The sequence below is a fragment of the Coturnix japonica genome, chromosome 19, assembly GCF_054131305.1.
Source record: "Coturnix japonica strain WE chromosome 19, WE-NBRP24, whole genome shotgun sequence".
In the NCBI taxonomy this organism is placed as follows: domain Eukaryota; kingdom Metazoa; phylum Chordata; class Aves; order Galliformes; family Phasianidae; genus Coturnix; species Coturnix japonica.
Window position 1 is genome coordinate 11,679,172 of NC_140681.1, and position 22,678 is coordinate 11,701,849.

General features: G+C 39.0%; 1 protein-coding gene across 5 annotated transcripts; it reads right to left on the reverse strand.

Moving 5' to 3' along the window:
* Positions 1 to 3,292: 3,292 nt before the first annotated feature.
* ZNF831 (zinc finger protein 831) lies at positions 3,293 to 21,933 on the reverse strand. Of its 5 annotated transcripts, none has more exons than XM_015881738.3 (8): positions 21,583 to 21,933; positions 20,543 to 20,612; positions 14,565 to 14,702; positions 8,239 to 12,484; positions 7,268 to 7,410; positions 6,854 to 7,020; positions 6,037 to 6,188; positions 3,293 to 4,981 (listed from the first exon to the last, which is right to left on the reverse strand). In XM_015881738.3, the coding sequence occupies exons 4-8, from the start codon at positions 12,451 to 12,453 to the stop codon at positions 4,133 to 4,135; spliced, it is 5,526 nt and encodes a 1,841-aa protein (XP_015737224.1). In that variant the 5' UTR covers positions 12,454 to 12,484; positions 14,565 to 14,702; positions 20,543 to 20,612; positions 21,583 to 21,933; the 3' UTR covers positions 3,293 to 4,132. The 5 variants fall into 5 exon arrangements, with proteins under 5 accessions (XP_015737224.1, XP_015737226.1, XP_015737223.1 ...); XM_015881740.3 differs by having other exon boundaries at positions 14,565 to 14,611; positions 21,583 to 21,929; XM_015881737.3 differs by lacking the exons at positions 20,543 to 20,612; positions 21,583 to 21,933 and adding an exon at positions 17,464 to 17,748.
* Between the last annotated feature and the right edge of the window lie 745 nt (positions 21,934 to 22,678).

Here is a 22,678-nt window from a genome sequence, read left to right on the forward strand (position 1 = left end):
AAAGACATTTCTATATATAATGCTGTGAAATTTGCTCAGGATAAATGTTTCTTTGCACAACACTTCTGAATTTCCGTAGAATGTTTCAATGTTACTGACTGAGAAATTCCACTTTGAAAGACACCATTTAGTCATTATGCAAGGAAAAATATGTATATATATACAGCAAATTCATTGCATGTCCATAAATTATTTCAATGAGAAAGCTCTTGCAAAAGCATGAGGTGAATATAGCTAACTGGAGGCTACTGGTCTTGTCTGATACAAGTGTTGTCTTGTCTTGTGCTTTTTAAATGTCGTTGTGAAAGGTTTTCTTTACATCTGGGTTGGATTTGGCAGGTTTAGAGGTTTTCTAAAAGACTTACATTTTTAGGAGACTTTGCAAAGCTTTGAAGCATTGGAAATTTTAGGTTTTTGGATGGAATGGCACAGAATTGAGAATTCTGATTAAGAAGTGGAAAAAATACGTTCTTGTCATCCAAGCTACTATTAAGAAAGACACAGAGAAAATTTGCAAATAAAGGTGGGAATAGGTCTGAAGTGAAATCACCTGAAACTAGGTGATATCATGAAACTCCTTTACCTTATTGATCTATCGTTATTCAGTGATTTCTCATGTCTTTATATAAGACTTTGCTCTTTAGCTGTTTTTTTTTTTAATGTAAAACATTTGATTGTCGTCAGTTTACTTGAAGTATGGACATCCTCATTGCAACTTTGTAAATGTTTGTACGAGACTATTGCTATCCAGTGGATCTAGAAAGGAGACACAATATTCAAGTGATTTGTATTAGTTTTTCTCAGCACAATAAAGTAGCAGCTAAAATCTGGTTGGGATCAGATTTGGAGAATACTTTTAACTGTAAGACCATGATACTTCAATACTGTATCTGGTGTTGTAGTGCAAGGAATCTCTTTTCTTGAGGTTAATTTATTTATATGTGTACATCAGTGTGACTCCTCTGAATTGAAATTGCTTCATTAGTAAGGATGCTTAACATTTTTGAGTGAGGAGTGGCCGTAAATACACTTGTTTCTTCACAGAAAGTAGAGCGTGTTCCTTTCATCTTTAGTTTGAGTTAAAACAGAAATATTGGCTGCACCGAATCTCAGGTATGCACTGCAGCTTGTCAGTCACAAGCAGAATCTGTTAAACATGATAAATGAAGATTTGTCACACCTCTGTTATTTATGGGATGCATAAATAGTGGGGGCCTGTTAGTTCAGTGTGGTTTTCCAGCCTCTATTTTTGAACTGAGTTTACTCCATCTGAATCTCAACAGAACTTTTTGTATTCTGTGTGTTTGCAGTTGGTACCTTTTTGGATAGCGAACATCCTTTTTTTTTTTCTTTTTTTCTGTTTATATTTGCTGTTGTGACATAAAGCTTTCTGGATTACTTTAATACCATTTCAACCTCTCTGAAATAAAAAAGACAGGGATTGCATCCTTAATTTACTATTCTAGTTTATGGATGGCAACCATCGCATTCTTCAGTCAGTTGGAGTGACTGGATTTTCTCCTTCTAAATCACGTTTGTTCCTTTGTATTTACTGATGAGGTACTTGAGCAACTTCTTCTATTCTGTGTATTATCACAAGATTTTTGGCAGTCTTTATGTTGACATCTCTTCCTTCTCCCTCTTCTCCCTTCTTTCCTCTCTTTCTTCTCCCAGTTGGATTAACATTGTATTTTTTTGAGCTCACAATATTCTCAGTACCAAAGATTCAATGCGAAACTCCCTACTATTTACAGAACACTGATGCTGAACAGAGCAAGAACAGTTTAGTTTTTTCTTTGATCTTTCTTGTCCTGGTAATACCAAACTTAGTGAAACTCAGCAAATTACGATGTTGTCAACAACATTCTCTAAGAGGTTTCCAGATTAACACATTAGTTCTCATGTTAAATTTTGATGTAGACTGAGAAACGTAACACAGTTAAGACTAAAAATGATTGAAATTCAGTATGCTTGAACTTGAGTAGTAATGGTGTTTTTATTAAAATGTTAGATTTTGTGTAGGGTCTTTGGTAAGCTACTCTGAGTTTCTACCAACAATTAGAAACAGGAACTGGCAACTCATTGGTTATGTCCATGTTTGTAGTTAAGAAAAGATTTGCTTGTGAAATTCTATGGATAGCAGAGCGCTTAGTATGTACTCTGAGAATAGTGACATTCTTGAGCTCCCATCTCTGTGGTTGATTCTATAAATTGCCCTTAGTAACTAACAGAAAATTAGTGATATTTTGATCTTAGTGTTTTATTTTAAGATTAAACAACTTAGCAGTATAAAGACAAAATTCTAACAATACAAAAACAATCTAGAGCTGTATCAAGTCTTCTTCAGCTGCATCACTCTAAATTAAATGGTATTTTCATACTGTTTCTCTGGACAACAAAACACACCATTTACAGGGCCATACCACTGCTGATGCCATTCATTCTTCAGATACACACCCGTGCTTGCTAAGCTCTGAATCCAAGGCTTACCAAGTTAGGTAAGATGTGATGTCATCCTGTGCTCTCGTTGTGTGGCACATGGAAATACAACTGAGGTTTACAGAAATTTACACTAACGTAGGGCAAGAGAACAAACTGGTTCACTGTATTTCTGTGCTGCAAATTGTGAGGTTTTACATCCTCAGCACTGAGAAAATGAGAAGTAAAGGAGGAAACTGAAAATTCATAATTCCTTAAAGTAATATTCCTCGATTCCATTCTGTGTAGTTTTGGCATCAATTATTTATGTAATGCTGTTGAAAATTCTGTGTTAATTCTCTTGTGACATTTTTAAAAGGGGAGGAAACTTTTGTGGCTCATTCTCAGTTCCAAAAGAGTAGATTTTTTTTCCTAACTTTTTTTACATTAGAAGTAGGAATTGGTGCAATGCTTTGTCGCTGTTTTTACTTTCTGTACCGGTATGCATTTATCAACACAAATTGTGACTACCTGTTAAGTTCTTGTGGATATTTTCAAGAACTGTCCCAATTATAAGACAGGAATTTCATGGGACTCAAACCTTGGTTTTGTCTCTGTTAGCCGATGCCATGGGATGTTTGGCATCCTTTTTCACCTGTAGTATTCTAGATCTGTTTGTGAGTAGGATCTATGTAAGTTCAGTCCTGCATAACTAAAGTAAAAGCTACTCCACGTATTCCACATAGGTTTATCTATAAAACCCTATATGTGATTCACAGTGTTGAAACTGGTAAATGTTTAAGTAAAGAATTTGACTATGGTGTAGAAGTGGGGAATGCTTATTGGTTTCATCAAGTGAATACGCCTGGTCAAGTTTGAATTATCTGATTATTTATTCACATAAAAAACAGTAAACTGGGGGGTTGGTCACACAATATATGGTACAGCTTTTTTTATAGGTATATATAGTTTCTTTGCTGTCAATAAAATAGCATCATTGCAGTTACATCTAAGAGCCTGTCAGATGTTTTACCACAAGGAAATACTAATAGCAAACATCCATGTTTTCCAACTAGAAATCAAGAATATTTGAGTAGATATTGGCATAAAAGGCACAGAACACAAACCAAAGCGTGCTTGTGTCATTTGTCACAACAAAGCATTGATGTTTGTGCAACATGGGGGAAGATCGGCGTTTTTGCAGACTTTTTCAGTATCACATACACTCAGGGAATGTATTTTCCCCTCAATGCCAGTTTGCCACTCCCAGAACAAATAGCAGTGACTACAAAAAGAGAGAGTATATTAGGAGTATGTCCATAACCTTCCAGGCAATCTTAGCTGCTGCTACTGTTGGTGTGTGTATTTACATAAATACACTGCAGGCTTTTAATAATACAGCCGCTGGCAGCTAGTGCTTCTAGATGAGACCGGTAATAAGGTTAACGGTGCTGGAAACCCGTCGTAAACACAAGCTTAATATTTGCATTGAAGTATACAATGCCAGCTTCCCCTCCACCCCCCCTTTTTTTTTCAGTTAAGTTTTACTTTTAAAGTTTTGTGTCCTTGGAATAAAGGACTCTCTTGAGAAGGGAACGCTGTGTGTTGCACAGGGGAATGGCTTTTCTGATCCTGAAGTGCTTCAGAAATACAAACATACCTGATATTTCCTTATGTAATAGGCCATCATGCAAGCGTGTAACTAGCAGCCTATTTATATTTCTATAACAAGCCTATCTTCATCATCGCTACTGGTGTCATCATATTCAACTCTGGTTTGCTTCCTCATCATCTCTAAACCTCTCTTTTTGTATGACTTGGAAGGTGTTTCTGAGTAATTATTGAATTCAGGGGACCTGAGTGTTACCGAGGGCTTTTTAAATGTAGAAGAAGCTGTTTCATGCTGCCTCCCATAGGTCTCTGTCTGCTGGTGGGCCCCATTCTTGTCTGCAGCTCCATGAAGGTGAAGGACTTTTTGTGAGTTCTCCTGCTCTGTGCATTCTGTATGGGATAGTTTAGCCATAGAGACTGACTCAAGATGAGATGCTGCTTTCGATCCCAGTGAATGCAAACATCCAGCTTGGGAACTGTGGGTTGAGTTTTCCTTGGAAGATGAGCATGTATTTTCTTCAGTTTGCTCTTCTGCTCTTTCTGAAGCCTGAATCATTGAGTCTAACGTACCAATGCTTTGATTCCCTAACTCTACATTCGGTCCATTTTCTTGGCTTGCCTCTAGACCTAAGGAAAGAGGACAAGTAGTCTCTGAGCTTGTGCCAACGGATTGGTCACCTTTGATTGTATTTGTGAGACTGAAAGGACAAGACCAAAGAGAAGATGCCATTGACTCTGGCTGAACGTTTGCATGTGACTCCTCTGGAGCTGATCGTTGAAGCACAAGTGGTTGTGTCACTAAACGGCACAGTTCCACATCACTGCTGACCTCCTGCATGGCTGTATTTACTGAGAATGGAAAGGGTTGAGCTGCCATAGGTACTTCCGGAGGTGCAACGTTCTGAAAAGAGAAACTTGTTCTTGTGTGTTCCCTGATTTTCCCAGAAATGTCCTGTAGATATTTGGGAGGGGAAGAAATTTGCATAAGACATTTTCAATCCAAAGCAATGCTGTCCTTTAACAGAGTATGATAATAATGTCAAGTATGTCAGCAGAAGGCTTTTAGCTGTGCAATAACTTGTATCAACCGAGTAGCTAAGGATAGTATCAACCTTTATTTATATAACTCTGATTATATTTGCACTCATTACTGCATAGCAAGTTACTCATCCCTCTTTTGATGAGAACACTTTTTTTTTCCTCACAGTATGTGAGGGAGGTGTACTAAGAGATGTATTTCTTTCCTAAGGTGTGGTTAGGTGACAAATATGCTAATAATTTTCAGGTAATGGGGCCAAACATTTCCTGCTATGTGTACTGTGTAGGGATAGCATTTTGTTCATTAAGATATTTGAATAAATATATTTTGAAGATGTTTGTGCAACATTGAGGGAAAGTTTTAGGATGAGTCTTTAAGAAATTTGATGTCTGTGATTGTAAGATAGGAAATAAAATTATTTCCTACATATAAAGAAGTCATCAGAGTTTGGTTCCTAAATGTTTATGCCATGTGAGGAACTAGTGCTCCTGCTACTCAAAACCAATCTGGCTCTGTCAGTAGAGCCTAGCCTCATCTGTCTTTGATTGAGGCTAGTCTATGGAAAAGTACAACAGTTATCACAAGGATATGGACTGTTTCTCCTGGAGGCTCTGCTGACACTGCATACAACAGCATTGTTTGCAGCATGCACAGATGTGTCTAAAGCCCCATTGAGCTAATGCAGCTTTTGGTACTACTGAAACTATAGTCACACAGACTTACCCAGAGGGCTGAAGAAGACGTGATGCCATGCTGGATGCACATGCTTTTCACTGCATGTGTCCCTTAGCATCCTCCCAACTTTCCCAGTGATAAGCTATTAATTTTAATGCATTTTTAATCAAAATCTGTGATATAAAGTACTCTCAAGTTGAATTATATATAGCAGTTTTAAACTTCAAGTTTTAATTGCTAGTACGTTTGGTTTTCCTCTCATAATAATCAGTCAGATAAGGTACAAAACCTACTTGTTTATCCTCCGTGTTGTTTTGCTTAACGTGTTTAAGGTTTTCAATATGGGAAAATATTCCTGAGTTATTTTTTCCTCCTTTCTTCCTTACGCAAAGCAGCTTCTCTGAGGCAGAACAAGATGAGTCCTTTTGCTGGTGTAGATAATTTTCTGTTGGAAAAAGGTCTGAATAAGCTTTTACTTCGACTGTTGTTCCCCCACGTGCTGGAACTCAGTAAATTTCTCATCATTTCGCTGAGCTAACTTCCATGTATTTACTGCTTTCTTTAAACTTTTATCCTAAACCTTACACATTTTCCCAGCTACCTTTTCTCACCTTTCTGTTTTTAATGGTAATTAAGGTGCCTTGCATAGTAACAGCTCTTTGTATCTGCTATGAAAAAATACAGGATAATGTCTCTGCTTCAAAGGTGGTCGCAGCACAAACATTTCCATTATTACCACTCATTTAAATCAAGGGAGCAGAATATTTTCAACAAGTTACTGAAACCAAGTCCAGACACCAGACTCACTTCATACAGCAAACATACAATCTTGCTTCAGAAAATGATAAATATTGATCCTAAATTGTGCAGACTCCTAATGGAAGGTTATTTTGTGTCATTTGTTTTTAAAATGACCTCCTAATTTGCAAGTTCACTTATCTAAGTAGGTGTATGAAAGTCATGTGTTTATCTTTTTATTTGCAGAAGATACTGAAAGCCAAAAGCATTTTCACAGCTCATGTGAAGCAGGTACATATCAGAAATACTGCAGACGTTCAACCTGTTCAAAGCCAAACATTCAATGCACTCAGAAATATTTGAAATGCTTACCTTGTACCTTTGACTGAGCAGAATGACACTTGTTCTGGTTAAGTTTGCAGGCTCGTGATGAATAGCCCTTTTTCAAAACATCCAGTGTTCTATTTGGAAACCAAAGTCTCTTGTTCAGTCGGTTCATTTTCAGCTGAGTATATCCATGTATGTGCCTTCCTCCGTACCTATATTGCAAATGGCATTGAAAGGCTGAACAAATACATGCTCTTTAAAACTGGCCATGGGAGAATAAGAATAATACCACCCTGTGTCAGTACAGGGAACAGATCTTTCAATAAGATTTATTTTTTCCCCCAGTTTTGACAGGGTTGAGCTTTGGGAGTGGCTTTCTGTGGACATTATTACACCCATCACAGCAAAGTGATGTTTGTGTCCAGGGAAGGTGAAACCATATGGAACCGCATTCCTTACCATTTGGGGGGGACTTTGATTTTGTTCTGTTTGTGGCTCCTCTTCAGTTTATTTGTTGCTGGTTTTTCCTTTTTGCAAACTGATGATTTCTTCTTTTTCTCTGATACGTTTTTGAAAGCACAACCAGGAGCTGCTGAGCAGGACTGTTAGAAACATGGAAATAATTGAAAGCACGGCAAAAATTGTGAACCACATTAACTGAGATGGTAGGAATCTACACTCATAACATAGTTGATAGGATTCTCTGATATTTTTTCTTAGAATTTTCCTGTTAGATTTTCCAATTTCTTTGTCCATCTGATTTTATAAAGTTTAAGCAACCCATTGCTTTTGTCAACCTGTATAGAAAGTAGTGTGTGTTCTTTGTCATTCTTCTCCCTGCATAAAAAAAACAAGCTGAGTCCTATAGAGCTGTTCTAGGCTCTGTACAGACCAGTCTGTCTTCACTTACTTAAAACTGAAAAGCTTTCAGGCTTTAAACACTTACGGGATATTAATGCAATTTGATTTTGTTGATGTTTGTCTCTTACCAGGAAGCATCTAGTACATAGCCTGCCTTTAAATCAAAATATCTCCTAGTAAAATAAACCCCTGAACTTGACCATCTCATAAGTCCTACTCTAATTCAAATATTAATTTAAAATGAAAATTGTGAAATACAAATACTGTCACAAAAGAAAATGAGAAATACCCCAAGGGGAAAAACTGAGAAACAAATTATGGTCTTCTCACTAGACAGCATTCCTACTGAAATTCTCAAGTGGAAGGTATGTACACAGAATTATGTATGTTTTAGGCACCAAACAAATAGCACTTATCTTGTAATGATATAACTGATAAATTCTGCATCCACAAATGCCTGCAAATATCTGTAAGCATTTTGTTTCTTAATTCTCTTGTTCTACCATACAGAATGTCCTTGTAAACAAATTACATCCTTTTGAGAAAGGGAATAGGATCCTTAGTCTTACCTCCTGCATCTGTTGTCCTTGAGAGAAGGACGAAGGCAGTGCTTTTAAGCTCTTGTTTGTTAAGCCATAGGCCACAGTCTTGCTAATATTTTTCATTTTGAAAATGGAAATATCGCACTTTGACAGAGTACGCTCGCTGCTGGATTCCTTGTGGGTGTGCATGGAGGAATAAGCAGAGTCTGCATTCCCTTTCTGCTCAGCAGGCAAAGGAAGGCTCTTTGTTAAACAGCACCAGGTTAATTGAGTTTCAGCATTTAGTGATGGGAAGGTGCTCTTGGTGCTCAGTACTGTAAAACTTTCAGAGTAGGAGGTCGGGCTATTGCTGCATAGCGCCGGGAATCCTTCGCAGTGAGTGGTGAGAGCGTGGCAATAAAATGTGCCAAAGGAATGGCACAAATAAGTGAAGCCATCTTTTGAGCTCTGAGACTGCTCCATATCCTCTGATGTTGGTGACATGTCCCTAAGAATACGTGGGCTTCCACCTGTGTCCCATCCCATGGCTGTTGACTCTGCATCCTTGCTAGAAGCTTCCCTCTGGCCTGATGTTGTCATCAAAGAGTCACCTCCTGAGCAAAGTTGATGTAAAACTTTTTCTTCTTTGATGTTGGCTGATATGACAAAACCACTCGAATACATAGAAGTAAAGCATATCTTCTTCTTTGGGGTCTGTGCTGATGAAGTAGTTACGCTTATCCACTTTCCTTCTGTTTGTTTTTGATAATTTAATTTGTTTTTGTTCTGTTTGTTTTTCCAAGCCCCTCTCATAATCTCCTCCTTACAAAAGGTGCCATCTGCTGTTGTTAAGATACTTGTTTCTGAACTGACTGGTGAGCACAGTACTGGAGTTTTCCAGTTTGCACGTACATTCCATCGTAGTTCTCCTTTGCTGCCTTTTGGTCTCACTTCAAACTTTAAAGGGGACCAAAGCACATCATAGGAATGAGAACAGGGTGATCTGCTGTTGGAAGAGCAGGGTGGGCTGGTTAAGGAATCTGTCACAGAAGTACAAGGTGTAATCTGTTCGGATTGGAGCAGAATTGACATGTCAGTGTTTCTCTTGTCTTGTGGCAATTTAAGGATATATTTTGGAGAAAAGGCATTTTTGGATGGGACTGGAGTTAACTGACCAGATTGCATCTTCCAAAATCCATCATCTGCATTAGCAGCGTTGTCACTGAAAAGTTGTACTCCTGTTTTCACAGGACGTGTTTTGACATCTTTGTCTGTTGTGTTGTGCAAAGCAAAAGTATCGCAATCGCTTCCCCTCAATTCAGGCCTCAGAAATCCCACAGATGAAGCTTTTGAGATCCCTGCTGAATGTGAAAAAGGGTTAACTTCACCATAAGGAGCAACTTTAGCGGGGAGTCTGGTTGTTTTTGTACAATCCACGTCCTCAGCACCTCCAGCTGATTCATTAATTCTTGTGCTTAATTTTTGCTCCTCTGCTTTACTGGAGAGTTTCACTGGTGCCGTGGAAAGACACGGAGTGATAGTGCAGCAGGCATGCTCTGCTTCTTTTACTGCACTGCTTTCACTACAGGGGCTAGGGCAGCACTTGGAAATAATGTTTTCTTTCTTCTCCACTTCAACTTTCAGCTTTTTTCTTTCTGATGGTAAATTCTGGGATTTCCCTGCGGATTCTCTGTTGCTGCAGTGGACCCACAGGGGCATCAGGGCATGCCGGCCAGTTTCCTGATTCCTGTTATGGTTTCCATAATTGTTTGAAGTGCTTTTATAATCTGATTCAAATGTACTGGATTCTTTCCCAGGACTTGATTCCTCCCATTTGCTACTCAGTACTGGCAAGCAGTTATCCTTCATTCTGTTAGTGTTGGGTTGACACTGAGTATTTTGCAGCCTGCACTCAGAACTGTTTGGAGCTGGTAACGTGTTGTTGTTGCCACCCATGTGTTTGTCTGTGTTGCTGCCACGGAAATCTTGGGACGTTTTGCTCACTGCAATATGTGCGCTCACATTTACTGAATGTGATGTCTCCATTCCATAGGTTAAACTGTCTGTGGTTTCCTCTGAGGACTTGTTGTGTGGAATATGGTTACCATTAGCACCGGTTTCTGATTTAACAGTGTTTAATTTTGTTGTCACAAGGGAGGAAGGGCTGTCACTTACAGAGCTCCTGACATCTTTTTCTTCAACAATGTGAGTACTGCTGACTGACTCCTTTGAATCAGAACTGGAGCCTGTAATATCTGTAACATTATTCCCCTTTTCTTTGACTTTCCTGGCATGTTGACTGCTTTTCATTTTTTGGTAGATTTTCTTAAAGGTTTCATCTCCGTACATTTGCCATTTTTCCTCCGAGAACATCTTTAGCTTCCTTTGACCGTGTTTCTTGTTTTTAGTGCTGACTGTTTCTCCCGTCCCAAGCCTTGTACTCATCTGCAGCTCCTCTGAGAGAGGATGATCAGCCACGTTACCTAGTGGCAAATCATCCACTGCTGTCTGTCTGACCAGAGCTCGAGGATGGCTGCTGGGAAAATCCACCGAATTCACCACGAGATTGTTGCTAGGCAGCAAAGCAGCAGCACCTGCATTTACAGACTGCTTAGTAAGAGACAGGGGTTTTGAGCAGCCTGCTTTGTCATGCCCTGCTCTTGTGCCTTCCACAAATGGCAGAGAGTTGCTTCGTGTGACAGGCACAGCATCGATCGTTGTGGAGAACTGTGTGGGGACTGAATGAAAAAACATTGGCTTGCATTTCTCTACGGGTGCTAAGGTAGATTTTGCTGAACAAAGAGAGATGTTCTTTTTCCTGTTGGTGTCGGAAGTCCTGATGTCGAAATGGAAGGAGTCTTTGTATGTATAAGGCATTGGCAGATCTATGCTTCCCTGTTTAGAAAGGACAGTTTTTCTGGGCCTGACGTTGTCTAACTGTGTGTCATCCACCACAATTTTGTTATGGGAAATAAGTTTTGCAATGTGTTCCTCCAGCCTCTTTTTCTCTAGCATCGAGGCTGTAGCTTTCTCAGCTGGCTCAGACTTTGCACTGCTTCCGGCCATGCACCTTGAGCTGCTGAAGGCAGTTTCATTTTCCAGCTCAGCGCTGTGCTCACAGAGGCTGTGCAGCGGGCTGGAGGATGCCAACTGTTGTTCCGTGCTATCAGAGCGTGACAGATACCCTGAGTCAGTGCTCTCACACTTCTTTAGCTTGCAGTCAAATGGCTTGTAATCCCACTGTTTTTCTGAAGAGGTTGCTTGCTGCCTTTGCAACTGAACATGTTTGTTGGCAGCTGGAGCTCTTTGCTCCTGCATCTTCTTTACGTGGCACTGACCATTTGGCAAGGCTGGAAATGATAAACTTGGAGGTTCTCTTTCAGAAACTTCCTGATCTGTCTTTAAACTGAAGGACTGATGAGCTCTGTCTTGACTTTCTGAAACTACCAATGCATTGCTTGTTGTCAGCACTGAAAGGTCAAGTTTCTTACTGTCTTTTACAGTGCTGGTCTCCAAAGTCACCTGTTTCATCTGCATCCCTCGGTCTTCACAGCTGCTGCCATGTCCTTTGGTGCCTTGCTGTGACGTGGTGCTCTCTATTGCTTTCTCACTTTGCTCTGCTGTACCAGTGTTGTCAGAGTCTGAGGGAAGTTTCGTGTTGTTGACGTGTGTTTGAGTTCTTCTGTGTTTGTACAAATTACTTTGAGTTTTAAATGCAATACCACAAGTGATGCATGGGAAAGGTCTCTCTCCTGTGTGAGAGCGAATATGTTTCTCAAGGACACTTGGCTTCAAACAGTCTCGACCACAGTGTTTACAGATATATTTCCCAGCGTTTTTTGACTTTCCTGGGCTTCCAATAGGTGCGTTGACAGAAGAATTTGGTGATGATAAAACTGGTAAAGTGCTCACTATGTTCAGTGTTAGAGTTTGCCCGAGTTGTTTCTGAAACACTGACTGGGGCTGATCTGTGCCTTCGGAAGGAACAAGTGGGTTCAGGATCAGAGGTATGTTACTGCAGTCCAGGTTGCTGCAGCTCCTGCCGGCCAAGAGCTGACTGCTTGGCTGGAAGCATCCTGGCTGGACAGGCTGGTACAAGGGTATGGTGAGGGCTTTTAGATACACAGGTTGAGACAGTGCTTGTTCCTGTGGAGGAACCGCGCTGCTTTGGCTGAGAGCTGAAGGACCCTGTGCAGGCTGGTGAGAAGAGTTTGGAAGTGGCTGGTCTGCAGCTGTCAGACCAGGATGCTTCTGGGCCTCCATTTCAAAGGTTATCTGTCAGGTACTCATGTATCTGTAGGGAAGGGGAAACAAAACCAGTAGGAGTCTTCAGATGGCTAAATAAAATAAACATGTTTTTATTGGTATATATAAGTAAGTCAACCACTGGACTTGGAATGCTAGCAAACAATAATATAACAAATCATATATAGTAGTGATAGTCTGTGTAATGCCTATATTTTCCAGTTAAAATTCATTCATCTTCCCCTGCTAAGCTAGAAATGAAAGAGTTCTGCATAGTGTGAAGAGCAATAAAGAATGCACTTAAAACCTACAATAGACACACAAAATATTAGAAATAAATCTGAGTATCAGATCTCAGCCAAATACAGCCAAGCTGGCTGAGCTCTGAGGTGCAATGAGGTCACTCTGTGTTATTGAGGCTGGATTGGAAAACCATTGAGGGTAAAATGACTTTGGGCAACTCATTCCAAACACAGGGCATTAAGCACGGCTGTATCATCCGAGTCTAACCAGATATGGCTAAAATTGAACCGATGTTCTGTTACACCAATGAGGTTTACATAAATACGCACAAAGTAGAAAAGATGGTATCACAGCAAAATAGAAGGATAAATTAAAGCTGTCGTGTGTAGCCCACATTCACTTTAACTAATTAAAGGGAATAGGATGGTACACTGTTTATTTTCAGATGTTGTCTATAAAATATTTTCAGCTGGAATTAAAAAAGGTTTTGGATGAAGTGAAGCCATTCTGATGAAAATCTGTCTAAATATTCTCAGGGTTGGGGCTGCTCCAGACTAAGCTTTTTCTAAACAAAAAATTTTCTTTCCTTTTTTCTTCCCCCTCTTAGAAATAAACTGTTTGAAACAAGCTATCTGACAATTATTGTTAGAAAACATGGTAGACATCAGCCTCATCTCATTTTGCTTTGGGTAACAATTAGAAAGTGATCTTTGAATGCTTATTCAAATTATTACTCTGCCATATTCACAGCTACGTATTTATTGCTTGTTATGAATGTAACTGCTCTTGTGCAAACAATCACTGTTAACAAACACTTAAAATAACATCAGTGGCTAAATGTGAAATATGCAACCTGTTGTCTTACTGGATAGTCTGTAACAGCACTGCAGTACCCTCTTTATATAGTTTTGATAGTTAACTACTACGGGAAAGAGTAATAAATCCTTACCCCAGACATGTTCTCTGATTGGTGCCATACAATGTGCAGGATGTTAGCATTATTCAAAACAAAATCTCTTTTGCATGTAGTTATTGTGAATTTTCTGAATGATTCATATGTAGAAATGGAAAACTCAGTACAATTGTTTTCAAGTATTCCTCATTTACTGTTTGATCTCTTGATAGAGCTGGTAAATTGACAGCTGGATGAAAATCCAAGAGAAGTCCCACTACTTCGTAGCTGAAAATGGTAGCATCTCACACCACATGAAATAATGGGAAAATAACTTTCTATTAATTATTAATTACAATTAATTACAACCTGGAAAGTCCTTGCTGACTTTCAGGTATGTGCTGTAGGTAGGTCTGGAACACTACAAAGTCAAAAACTGGGGTATTTTCATATGACAAATCAGCATAACAGAAGTTGCTTTATCATATTAACAGGTAGAAAAGAAGACTAAATAGATGTGTTCCCTCTTTCTGTATACTTTTTTTCCTAATTCCAAATAGAGTTTATAAAACCTGCCTCTTTTATCAGCAGTGTTATAATAATCTTGGATTATGCAACCAAGTGATGTTTCTTATCTGCATGCCACACATGCACTGTCAGTTGTCCATTAGAGTTAATGACATTAAATGAACTTGTAACTGCTTTCTTCCTGTATCTATATGTTACTTCTTGGTACACCATTAAGAGGAGCATTATAGTCCTTGAGTCCAGATGCAGTGTTAGTTCCCTGGCTTGGTACAGACTGTAGACATAATAATTAGGTTATTTTTTTTACCAGACAGATTTTCAACACTGAACAAACAGAATGGCCTGCACTGTCCAAGGAATCCTTGCATTTTTTAAAGCTTTTGATGATCCCTACTTTAAATATAATATCATAAAGCATACAGAAGAGGAATCCTCTTTAGTTTGTAAATAGTTTTAGCTTGCATACCTGTTATTGGGGCATACATCTCAGCAGAAGTCTCACGTCTGTCAATACTTCGTACAAGCAGAGAGAAACAAGGACAAAGACTTGAAACAGATTAGAAGTAGGAAGTATTTTTTTTTACATCGGTGTCACAGTAACAACCTTCAGAAAACAGGAAGAGATGAAGCAAAAGAAAATGAAGTAGCGTTTCGATCTGCTCTTATCATTTATTCACACAGGAGCCCATAAACAGAAGCAGCTGCCTCTGAGTACAGGCATTTGGTACCCTGCTTTCAGTGGCAGCACTCTGTGAAACACACTGGCACAGTGATAGAAATATTTCTTATTTGAACCATTTTTCCAGTTCTATCGCACGTATGAAGCCAGTTATATTTTATTCCACTGTGAGTCTGACTATCACTTGTAGTAAGGACTCTAAAAGCTTTTAAAATTAGTTATTTTGAGCAGTCAGTAGTGTATCAGATTCTAAACGGTAAACTTGGAAACTACTTATCCTGAGTCTAAGGATAGTTAAATAGAGCAAGTTACAACTAAAGCAAGCGGCTGACTGAATTCAGCCCCTCTCACATGGTTTCAGGGCTTAGCAGAGACTTTTGAAGCTTTATCTGATATTCCTAACACTAATACAACTGAGCCTGGAATCAGTGATGCCACCAGTGTGATGATCCTCATGTATATGAGTGAACAGACTACTCTAAGGGCTAAATGTCAACTGAATGCTTACTGACAACTAGATACTATATTAATTCTCTTTGAAATTTATTTGAAACTAATTATTTTTGTTTTCTATTTTTAGCCACTCTCTGTAGGTGTTACTAACTCAGAATCTCTGTGCAAGAACGCTTCTGTTCATTTAAGTTCAAACCATTATCCTGCTCAAGGAAACCCAACTAATTTCAATTGGCCAATATAGAGCAAAGTAGCTGGTTTAGCTCTGTGTGAGGATAAGCCTACTGCCAGGGACAGGGCGGGGTATGTGTGGTGCTTACAAACTCATTTCATACTTAATTCTAGTCTTAATCAGGAATACTAGAGAGAAATCCACATGCCATTGGTGTGCATTTTAAGTGTGGAAAGGGCTTCTTGACGGGCATTTATAGCCTGCATCTGTCAAGGATACCTGCAGGAGTTTAGTCAAAGGTGTGACCGAGTGAAAGTGGCAATAAGCCTGCTTCCTGTTGTAACAACAGCCTATCAACCACGTTTTAAAGCTGAAAATGAAGAAAGTGTCTTAAAAATTGTTAACTATTCATTTTGTTTGTGAAGACAGTAGTGCTGAGAGCAGCACATGGTATCTGTGCATAAGAGGCAGGTGCTGTAATTATCATTCCCAGCTGCTAGGCTACCACTGATGGCTAGCAGGAGGTGTCCATGTTTACAAAGAGCTGTCTTAATTGACTAGACAAAACTATTTAAATAGAAATATAATGAAGTAATAGTGAACTATAGAGCCAGAAATAAATGTCACACAGGTACATCAAACACTGCTACTTTAATGGAAAATAGATGTTTACGAGTTCACCCTAATGCTGGAGCTTTCTAGATCTCAATTCAAGTTTGCAAGCGGAACTGATACCTCTTCTGATTAGCACAGAAATGAAGTCCTGTTTGGCTTACTTGAAAACTGCTTCCTGCCTTTATTCTTTTCTCAGTTTGACTTCGTACCTCGAAATGTCTCATAACAGAAGTTCTGACTTCACCTTTTTGCTTGTTTTTAAGGGATGTCTCTGATCTCACAGAACTGCAAACTGTACCAGCAGCCTGCAGACTGTGTGTAACTTTATTAACAAAGTAGGGAGCCTCAGTTCCATGAGGGATTAGGATGAAAGTATGTTATTTCCTGATCATCTCAAACTATTATCATCTTTCATCATTTCTTGCTCCAATTCTGACTTTTGGAAATCTTGCTGCTCATTAAGAAATAATTATTCCTGAAGTTTTGCCCTGCTTTGTCTGCTGTAAGAGTACAAAGCAATTAGAGAACACTCTTAATGAACTTTGAAGGTCTGGTGCTTTTTTTTGTGGACAAACGTTTTTGATACTTTACTCCACTGTGTTAAATCAGCTGTTTTATGTGTTTTATTAAACACAGAATATGGCATTAAAGCCTTCTAGGAAGAATATGATCTGCAGTACCTTTCCTTCATTCTGAAATAGCACCAACTGTTCTGATCATTATTAAATATATGGTTTTCTATAATTCCAAACACACAATGTTCATAGTAACATTGTTAGCTAAAATTTTAGTGTATAAATAGATGTTATTTTGGCCCTTTGGAGCTCTTAATGCAATTAGTGTCAGTGAATATTTCCTGTTCTACTTCTTATGTTTCTGCTCTTCCCAGCTCCAGTAATAAGAAATGCTTTCCAGTTTATTATATGCCTTTATTTCAAATCTACCACTGCTTGCTTAAAAATAAAACAATCAAATCTAAACCATCTGTTGGTTTTGTAACACTGTTAGTGACTTCACAGTGAAAAAAAAAAAAGGATTGCTAGGGCTTAAAAAACAAATGCACCCAAAAGCCTCAGAGAATTTCCATCCTTTTATCCTTTTATCACATTTGCTGCTGTGCATTTCTCTGGTGAAGAAAGAGTTAAACCTCCAGCCAGCAGTCTGCAATCAACAGGTTGTTCTCACAGCAAAATAATAACCCCTACCCATCTTTTAAAGTTTAGAAGGTTGGACTAAATGGCGAAAAAATACTGATTAAATCCCCTTAAAAACAGAAGTGGGGCCAGAACTAAAATGAAAGGCTTTCTGTTTGAGTAAAAAATCCTCCTCGTTCCCAAGTGAAAGAACCGTTACATTAAAACAGATATAACTTAAAAATATACCTCATCATCCCCAGAACTTCATTAATCTCTGTCAATATAGAATGATAACAAAACACTTGCTAACCTTTAGGTGGCCAATTCACAGGCAGGTGGAGAGGTTCAGGTCTCCCTGGAATAGCGTTGGAACAAAAGCAGCATCCTGTTTCCTTTTTTCAGTGTCTTTCTCTTCTTTTTTTTTTTTTTTTTTTTTTTTTTTTAAGCATTTGAAAATGGAAGGGTGGGTGGCGAGGAGGGGGCGAAGGCAGCCCACGCCTGGGGTGGGAAGAGTTTTAATGGCCGATGCTGGTAATATGGTTTGCCTGCTACAGTGTCTGCACTACTGCAGCTCTGTGTGTGGGCGTAAAGAAATGACACGACTGGGTTTCAAACCATTACACTGAAGATTTGCAAACAGTTAAAAAAAAAAGAAAAAAACAACGCAAAAAAATGCACAAAAAAACCCCCCATGCACAAAACCACCAGGCACCAATGAAAAACTGTCACTTTATTTCTTTTTCCCTATTCCTCGGTTGGGGTTGTTGGTTTTTGTGCTTTTTAACTGAATAGGTTTAACCTAGCCAGGTTTCCTCATCGGCCTTTAAAATAAAAAAGGTAAATTAAGTATTTAAAGAAGGTTCTTTTATTTGACGTAGTGAGAACATTTTGGTATCGTTTTTGCAGCTGAATTTTGATTAACCAAATAAGTGCCCATATTCCAAAAGGTGTCTGAGGTTTCATGGTAGAAGTCTCCAAAGCACGCCTGTATTTCTGCCTCTGAAGATTCTAAATCCTGGTAGCACGAGGCAGAATGGGGCTATAGACATAGCAGCTGCCCCACAGCCAGAAAGGCACAGCATCTTAAACCATGATTATTGCCTTGAACGTTCCACAAAACACAGCCAAGACAAAAAGGGATGTTCTGGCAACCCATTTCTGTTCAGTGCTCTTGCAATGTGTCAGGATTACTGATCCAAATCCAATTCAGACAGAAAACAATCTGAATGTTTGGTGTAAGTACTTAACAAAACGGGGGCCAACAGCAAGGAGACAAAGGGATTGCTCTGTATAATACCATGGGGAAGTAGAGGAAAATGTTATTTATGCTAGAACACAATTGCTGGCACAAATGGGAATGAATACATGTGGGTATGAACACAGCACTGTTGGGAAGGACAGGGAAATTTTCTGTGAGATGAGTGAGAGCAATTTACAAGAGTATTGTTGACCCCCCAAAAAATGAAACAGAAACAAAACACTTTCAGAAAGGAGACTGAAAATTTTGAGGAACCTTTGTGATTCATCTGCTCTATGGCAGTGAGGGACCAGCACTTGTTAAATGTATTTATTCGTATATGTATGAGACGAGGCATCTAGACTGAAAATTGTATGCTTGTACCCAGAACATACGCATTATTTACTGCAATGTTTCAGATGTGTATTTTAGTACTCAGATGAGTCCCAGATGCTTCCAGGTGCATTTGGTGGGTTTTTTTGCTATTAAAGAGCAAGACGCCTCAGCAAAGCGGGATGGCAAAGAGAGGATACCCAAAGTGCTACATAGCGCATAGTGTCACTGACAGTTCTTCACCCCATCCTGGCCACTGTGGTTCCAGAGCTGAATACAAAATCAGTGTGTTTGAAATTGAAATTGCTTGAATCAATTCAGTAAAGCTTCAGGAAAAGTAAAGTTTTCCTGGCACTGTGATATTTTTGTGTGTAAATAAGAAGATGGGTTTTTATCTCCTTTCTTTTTTGTGACTTTCTCTAAACTATAAGTTAATTATGTGCACTGTGTGCTCTGTGATAACAGTTTTGGTCAGATACACATTGTGTATTATGCATAAGTCCTTTAAATTGCAACTTTCATGACAGTTTGAAAGAGTAGCAACAAAATGCAATGCTTGAAGCAGTATCTTTGACAGGGTCCCATTGCTCACGTTGTATCTCATGGGCACTGTGCAGTGACTTTGTCAGCTGTAGCACTTCTGTAGCAATCGTCGTTTCTGCCATGGTATCATCAGCCACTGAGCTGCAGATAAAGTGGCATCTGAAATGTCTGAATGCACCTCGTCCCCCTCTGAGGACTAATCCACATGAACAATTATTGTGTAATAATTCTATCAGTTATCACAAATAGCCACATTTACACGTGTGAACTCTGAAGTTTAAATGTACAGAACTTGATTGCCTACAGAGCTCCCATTTGACCAAAGGAACACTTAGAATATGGTGCTTCACGTGATGTATTTCCCCACAGAACACAGCTCTATAAATTGACAGTCTCTTAAAGCAAGTATTAAAAATTTGGAAGTATTTGATCATAACAAAAAAAATGGAAAGCAGGATTAATGAGGGCATTCCAGTAAATAGGAGGGCTAAATATTACCCTAATAGCAGTAATGAATAATGGCTACTGATGTTAATGTGGCACTTTTGTATGTTTTTGCTAGACAGCAAGAACTGCCACCCTGAACACGAGTGTGATCCTCACGTATGTCAGGCCAAAAAAAAAGAAAGAAGTCCAGGAGAAAAGAACTTGAAGACAAAAATGTGCTTGAACAGCAAAAGGGAGAAACACTTTCATTAGGAGCAAACGTGGTTCTGCTTGCCAAAGAAATGCCAGTACAGGGAAAAGAACTAAAACACAAGGCATAAGTAATAGATCCCATAGGGAAGAGAGTCAAGGGCTGCTGAGAAAACACTGAGGCAATCATGACCAAAGTGTAGCTGGTTATGCATGCAACCAAAGTGTTTCACTAAGGACTGAATTTCTGCTTTAAAGTGCTCGTGTGCTTTTCATACCTCAGCAGCAGGGCTGTGCATGTAGGCACTCACCTGAGGAAAGGTGCATATGTATACAGGATAGTCGTAGCCTCAAGCTGTCTCCCATTAAAAGTTACAGACATTTTCTTTTTCTATAGCATTATATTTAATGTGCTTTAGGTAAGGTTGTAAGTGCTGAATCATCGTACAGAGTTGACTTGGGGCTCCACTTCATTTATACTTTTTAGTATTAATTCAGCATGAGCAGTTCTGGCAAATGACTGATTTATGCATTAATTCATAAGGATATTTCACAAACATCCCCCCCCCCCCCCCCACAAACAAAACTTAATACTGAGAGAAACAACAGGCCAGCAAGTTGAGAATTGGTCCTAACGTACCTGGAGATAAGGTGGGAATGAAGGGAGCTTCATTTACTCCTCCATGCTCAAGTCATTCTTTTCCTGATAGCTGAAAGGATAAAAAGTGGAGGACGTTAATGCTGCATCTTCTATGAAATAAATGTTTTGCAGGAGGAGTATGAAGAATCTTTCCAGGTTTTTTAGATTGCTGCAGTAATGAGCTATAGTGTTTTCAGGCATATCATAAAAATGAGTAATTACAATTATGATGCATTTAAAAGCCATGTAGCTTTCAGAGGAACAGTTGCTTCGACTCAGAAAGTCAGGAAGGTTAGTTTTTTTTTACATATGCACAGACTACTCATACCAATTCCTCCATCTGTTTCTTGTTTGTCATAGAAAACAGATAACTTCAGAACTGCTGATGATATTCAGAAATGTTCTAAAAACCAACAGCTACATTAACTTAAACGTACTTTGCACAAAACAAGACTGGAATTTGACAGGGTCGTTCATCACGTAAATCAACTTTCGGATCAATGTCATAAACAATAAAGGAAAACATCAGTAACTGGAACTGTAGAAGCACATCACTGATTCCATGCCAGTACCACTCACATGGCTAAATCCATGTTCCACACCATTCTGCCAACTCAACTATATTTTTTTCTTATTTTCTCCATAAGCTTTTATGTAGTTGTGTTTTTTCTCAACACGTTGTCAAGGAAGCCCTACATTCTTGTAGCTCAGTATCCAACTCTTTATTGCTATAAACACAGCACGATGTAGGATTTTGGACTGATTGATGTACTTTCCAGTATGAAGAGATTCTTCTATAAGTTCAACAGGTTCAGAGAAAGATTTAAAGATTTGTTCCTACCAAGATATCAGGGTTTGCCAATTAACTTGACCTCTTATTTACCTCTGTCACAATTCCTCTCGCATTTTGTTGTCTTTGAGCAATTCTGAATTCCTCTAACAAAAATACTTTGAATTGTGTGAGAGGCTGCCAGCTAATGTTTCAGTGGTGATAATAAGGTTGAACACTACTTGTGTCCTTTCCCGTGCCATAAACTTACCTTTATCATTTTTACATGCCTTCTTGCTGGGATAGGAGGTACTATATGTGCTCAGAATTTACGACGCACTCCAAAGAACAACTATTCTTCAGCTCTCTGATGAGAGTCAGTGTCTGCTCAGCCCAGGGCTAGTTCTCTCTAGAGTGCAGCAGTCACATCCACACTGCACGGCACTTGATCTGTCTCAGGTTTGGCGCTTACTGCTGACGTGACGTGACCACTGTCCAAGTAGTTCTTTCATGGTTGTGTCTTCCTGGCAGAGCGCTTTCACCTTTCCAAGTGGTGTATGTTATTGGAACGGACGTGAATTTCGTATGTGTATCATGGTTAAAAGTATTCCTGTCATTATCTCCTTTGGGTTTCATGGAGCTATGCTTTCCTTCTGTTGTCAAGGAAACACCAGTTTTTTCCCCCCTTGCTCATTAATGTCTGCGTTTTTGTTTCCATAGCTACAAAGGATCCTTAGTGTTTTAAAATAGCAGTAATTGGATTACCTTAATTTTTTTAATTTGTTGGCACCATTAATGGCTCCAATTTTCAACAGCAGGTACCAAAACTGGATCAGTGGTTTTTCAGCTACTGATGTTGAGTGTCCCCTTGTCCTGAAATACTGGGTATGTGCTGAGAGAAATCCTCAGCATCCAACCTCAGGCTCTACACATGGTACACTGGTTTAAGTCATTGAATTCTCAATCTCTTGTTGTATTCAAATATAGTTTTCTACATGTACTAATAAGGTATATGCAAAACTGCAGAGATTTTGCTTATTTCTTCTCTTGTTACTAGTTGCTTAATATTCCCTCAATAACTATGTTGAAATGCGACCATTATTGTTTAATTAAAGTTTCCCTCACCATGTCTGTACCTAATGACCATCTATCTGGAATTGGCTGAATTTCCCAAAACCTGTTTGGCACAAAATACGAGCTGAAATTACTGAAAATAGTCTTTTCTTTGCTCTGATTTCTGATAGGAGCCTTCTGATATAAGTTCTATGCTGAATTTTCTAGGCATGAACCCCAGCATTTCACATATTCCTGAACCTTTGTATATTTGACTTTCCTTTCCTTTTTCCTTTTCCTTTTTCCTTTTCCTT

Excerpts from the sequence above, each read along its gene's own strand:
- ZNF831 (XM_015881738.3), bottom strand. The coding sequence starts at position 12,453 with ATGGAGGCCCAGAAGCATCCTGGTCTGACAGCTGCAGACCAGCCACTT. Across the intron at positions 7,411-8,238 it reads AAGGACAACAGATGCAGGAG|TCCTGCTCAGCAGCTCCTGG; the intron begins GTAAGACTAAGG and ends TGTTTCTAACAG. Across the intron at positions 4,982-6,036 it reads ACAACACGGAGGATAAACAA|GACATTTCTGGGAAAATCAG; the intron begins GTAGGTTTTGTA and ends AAATATCTACAG.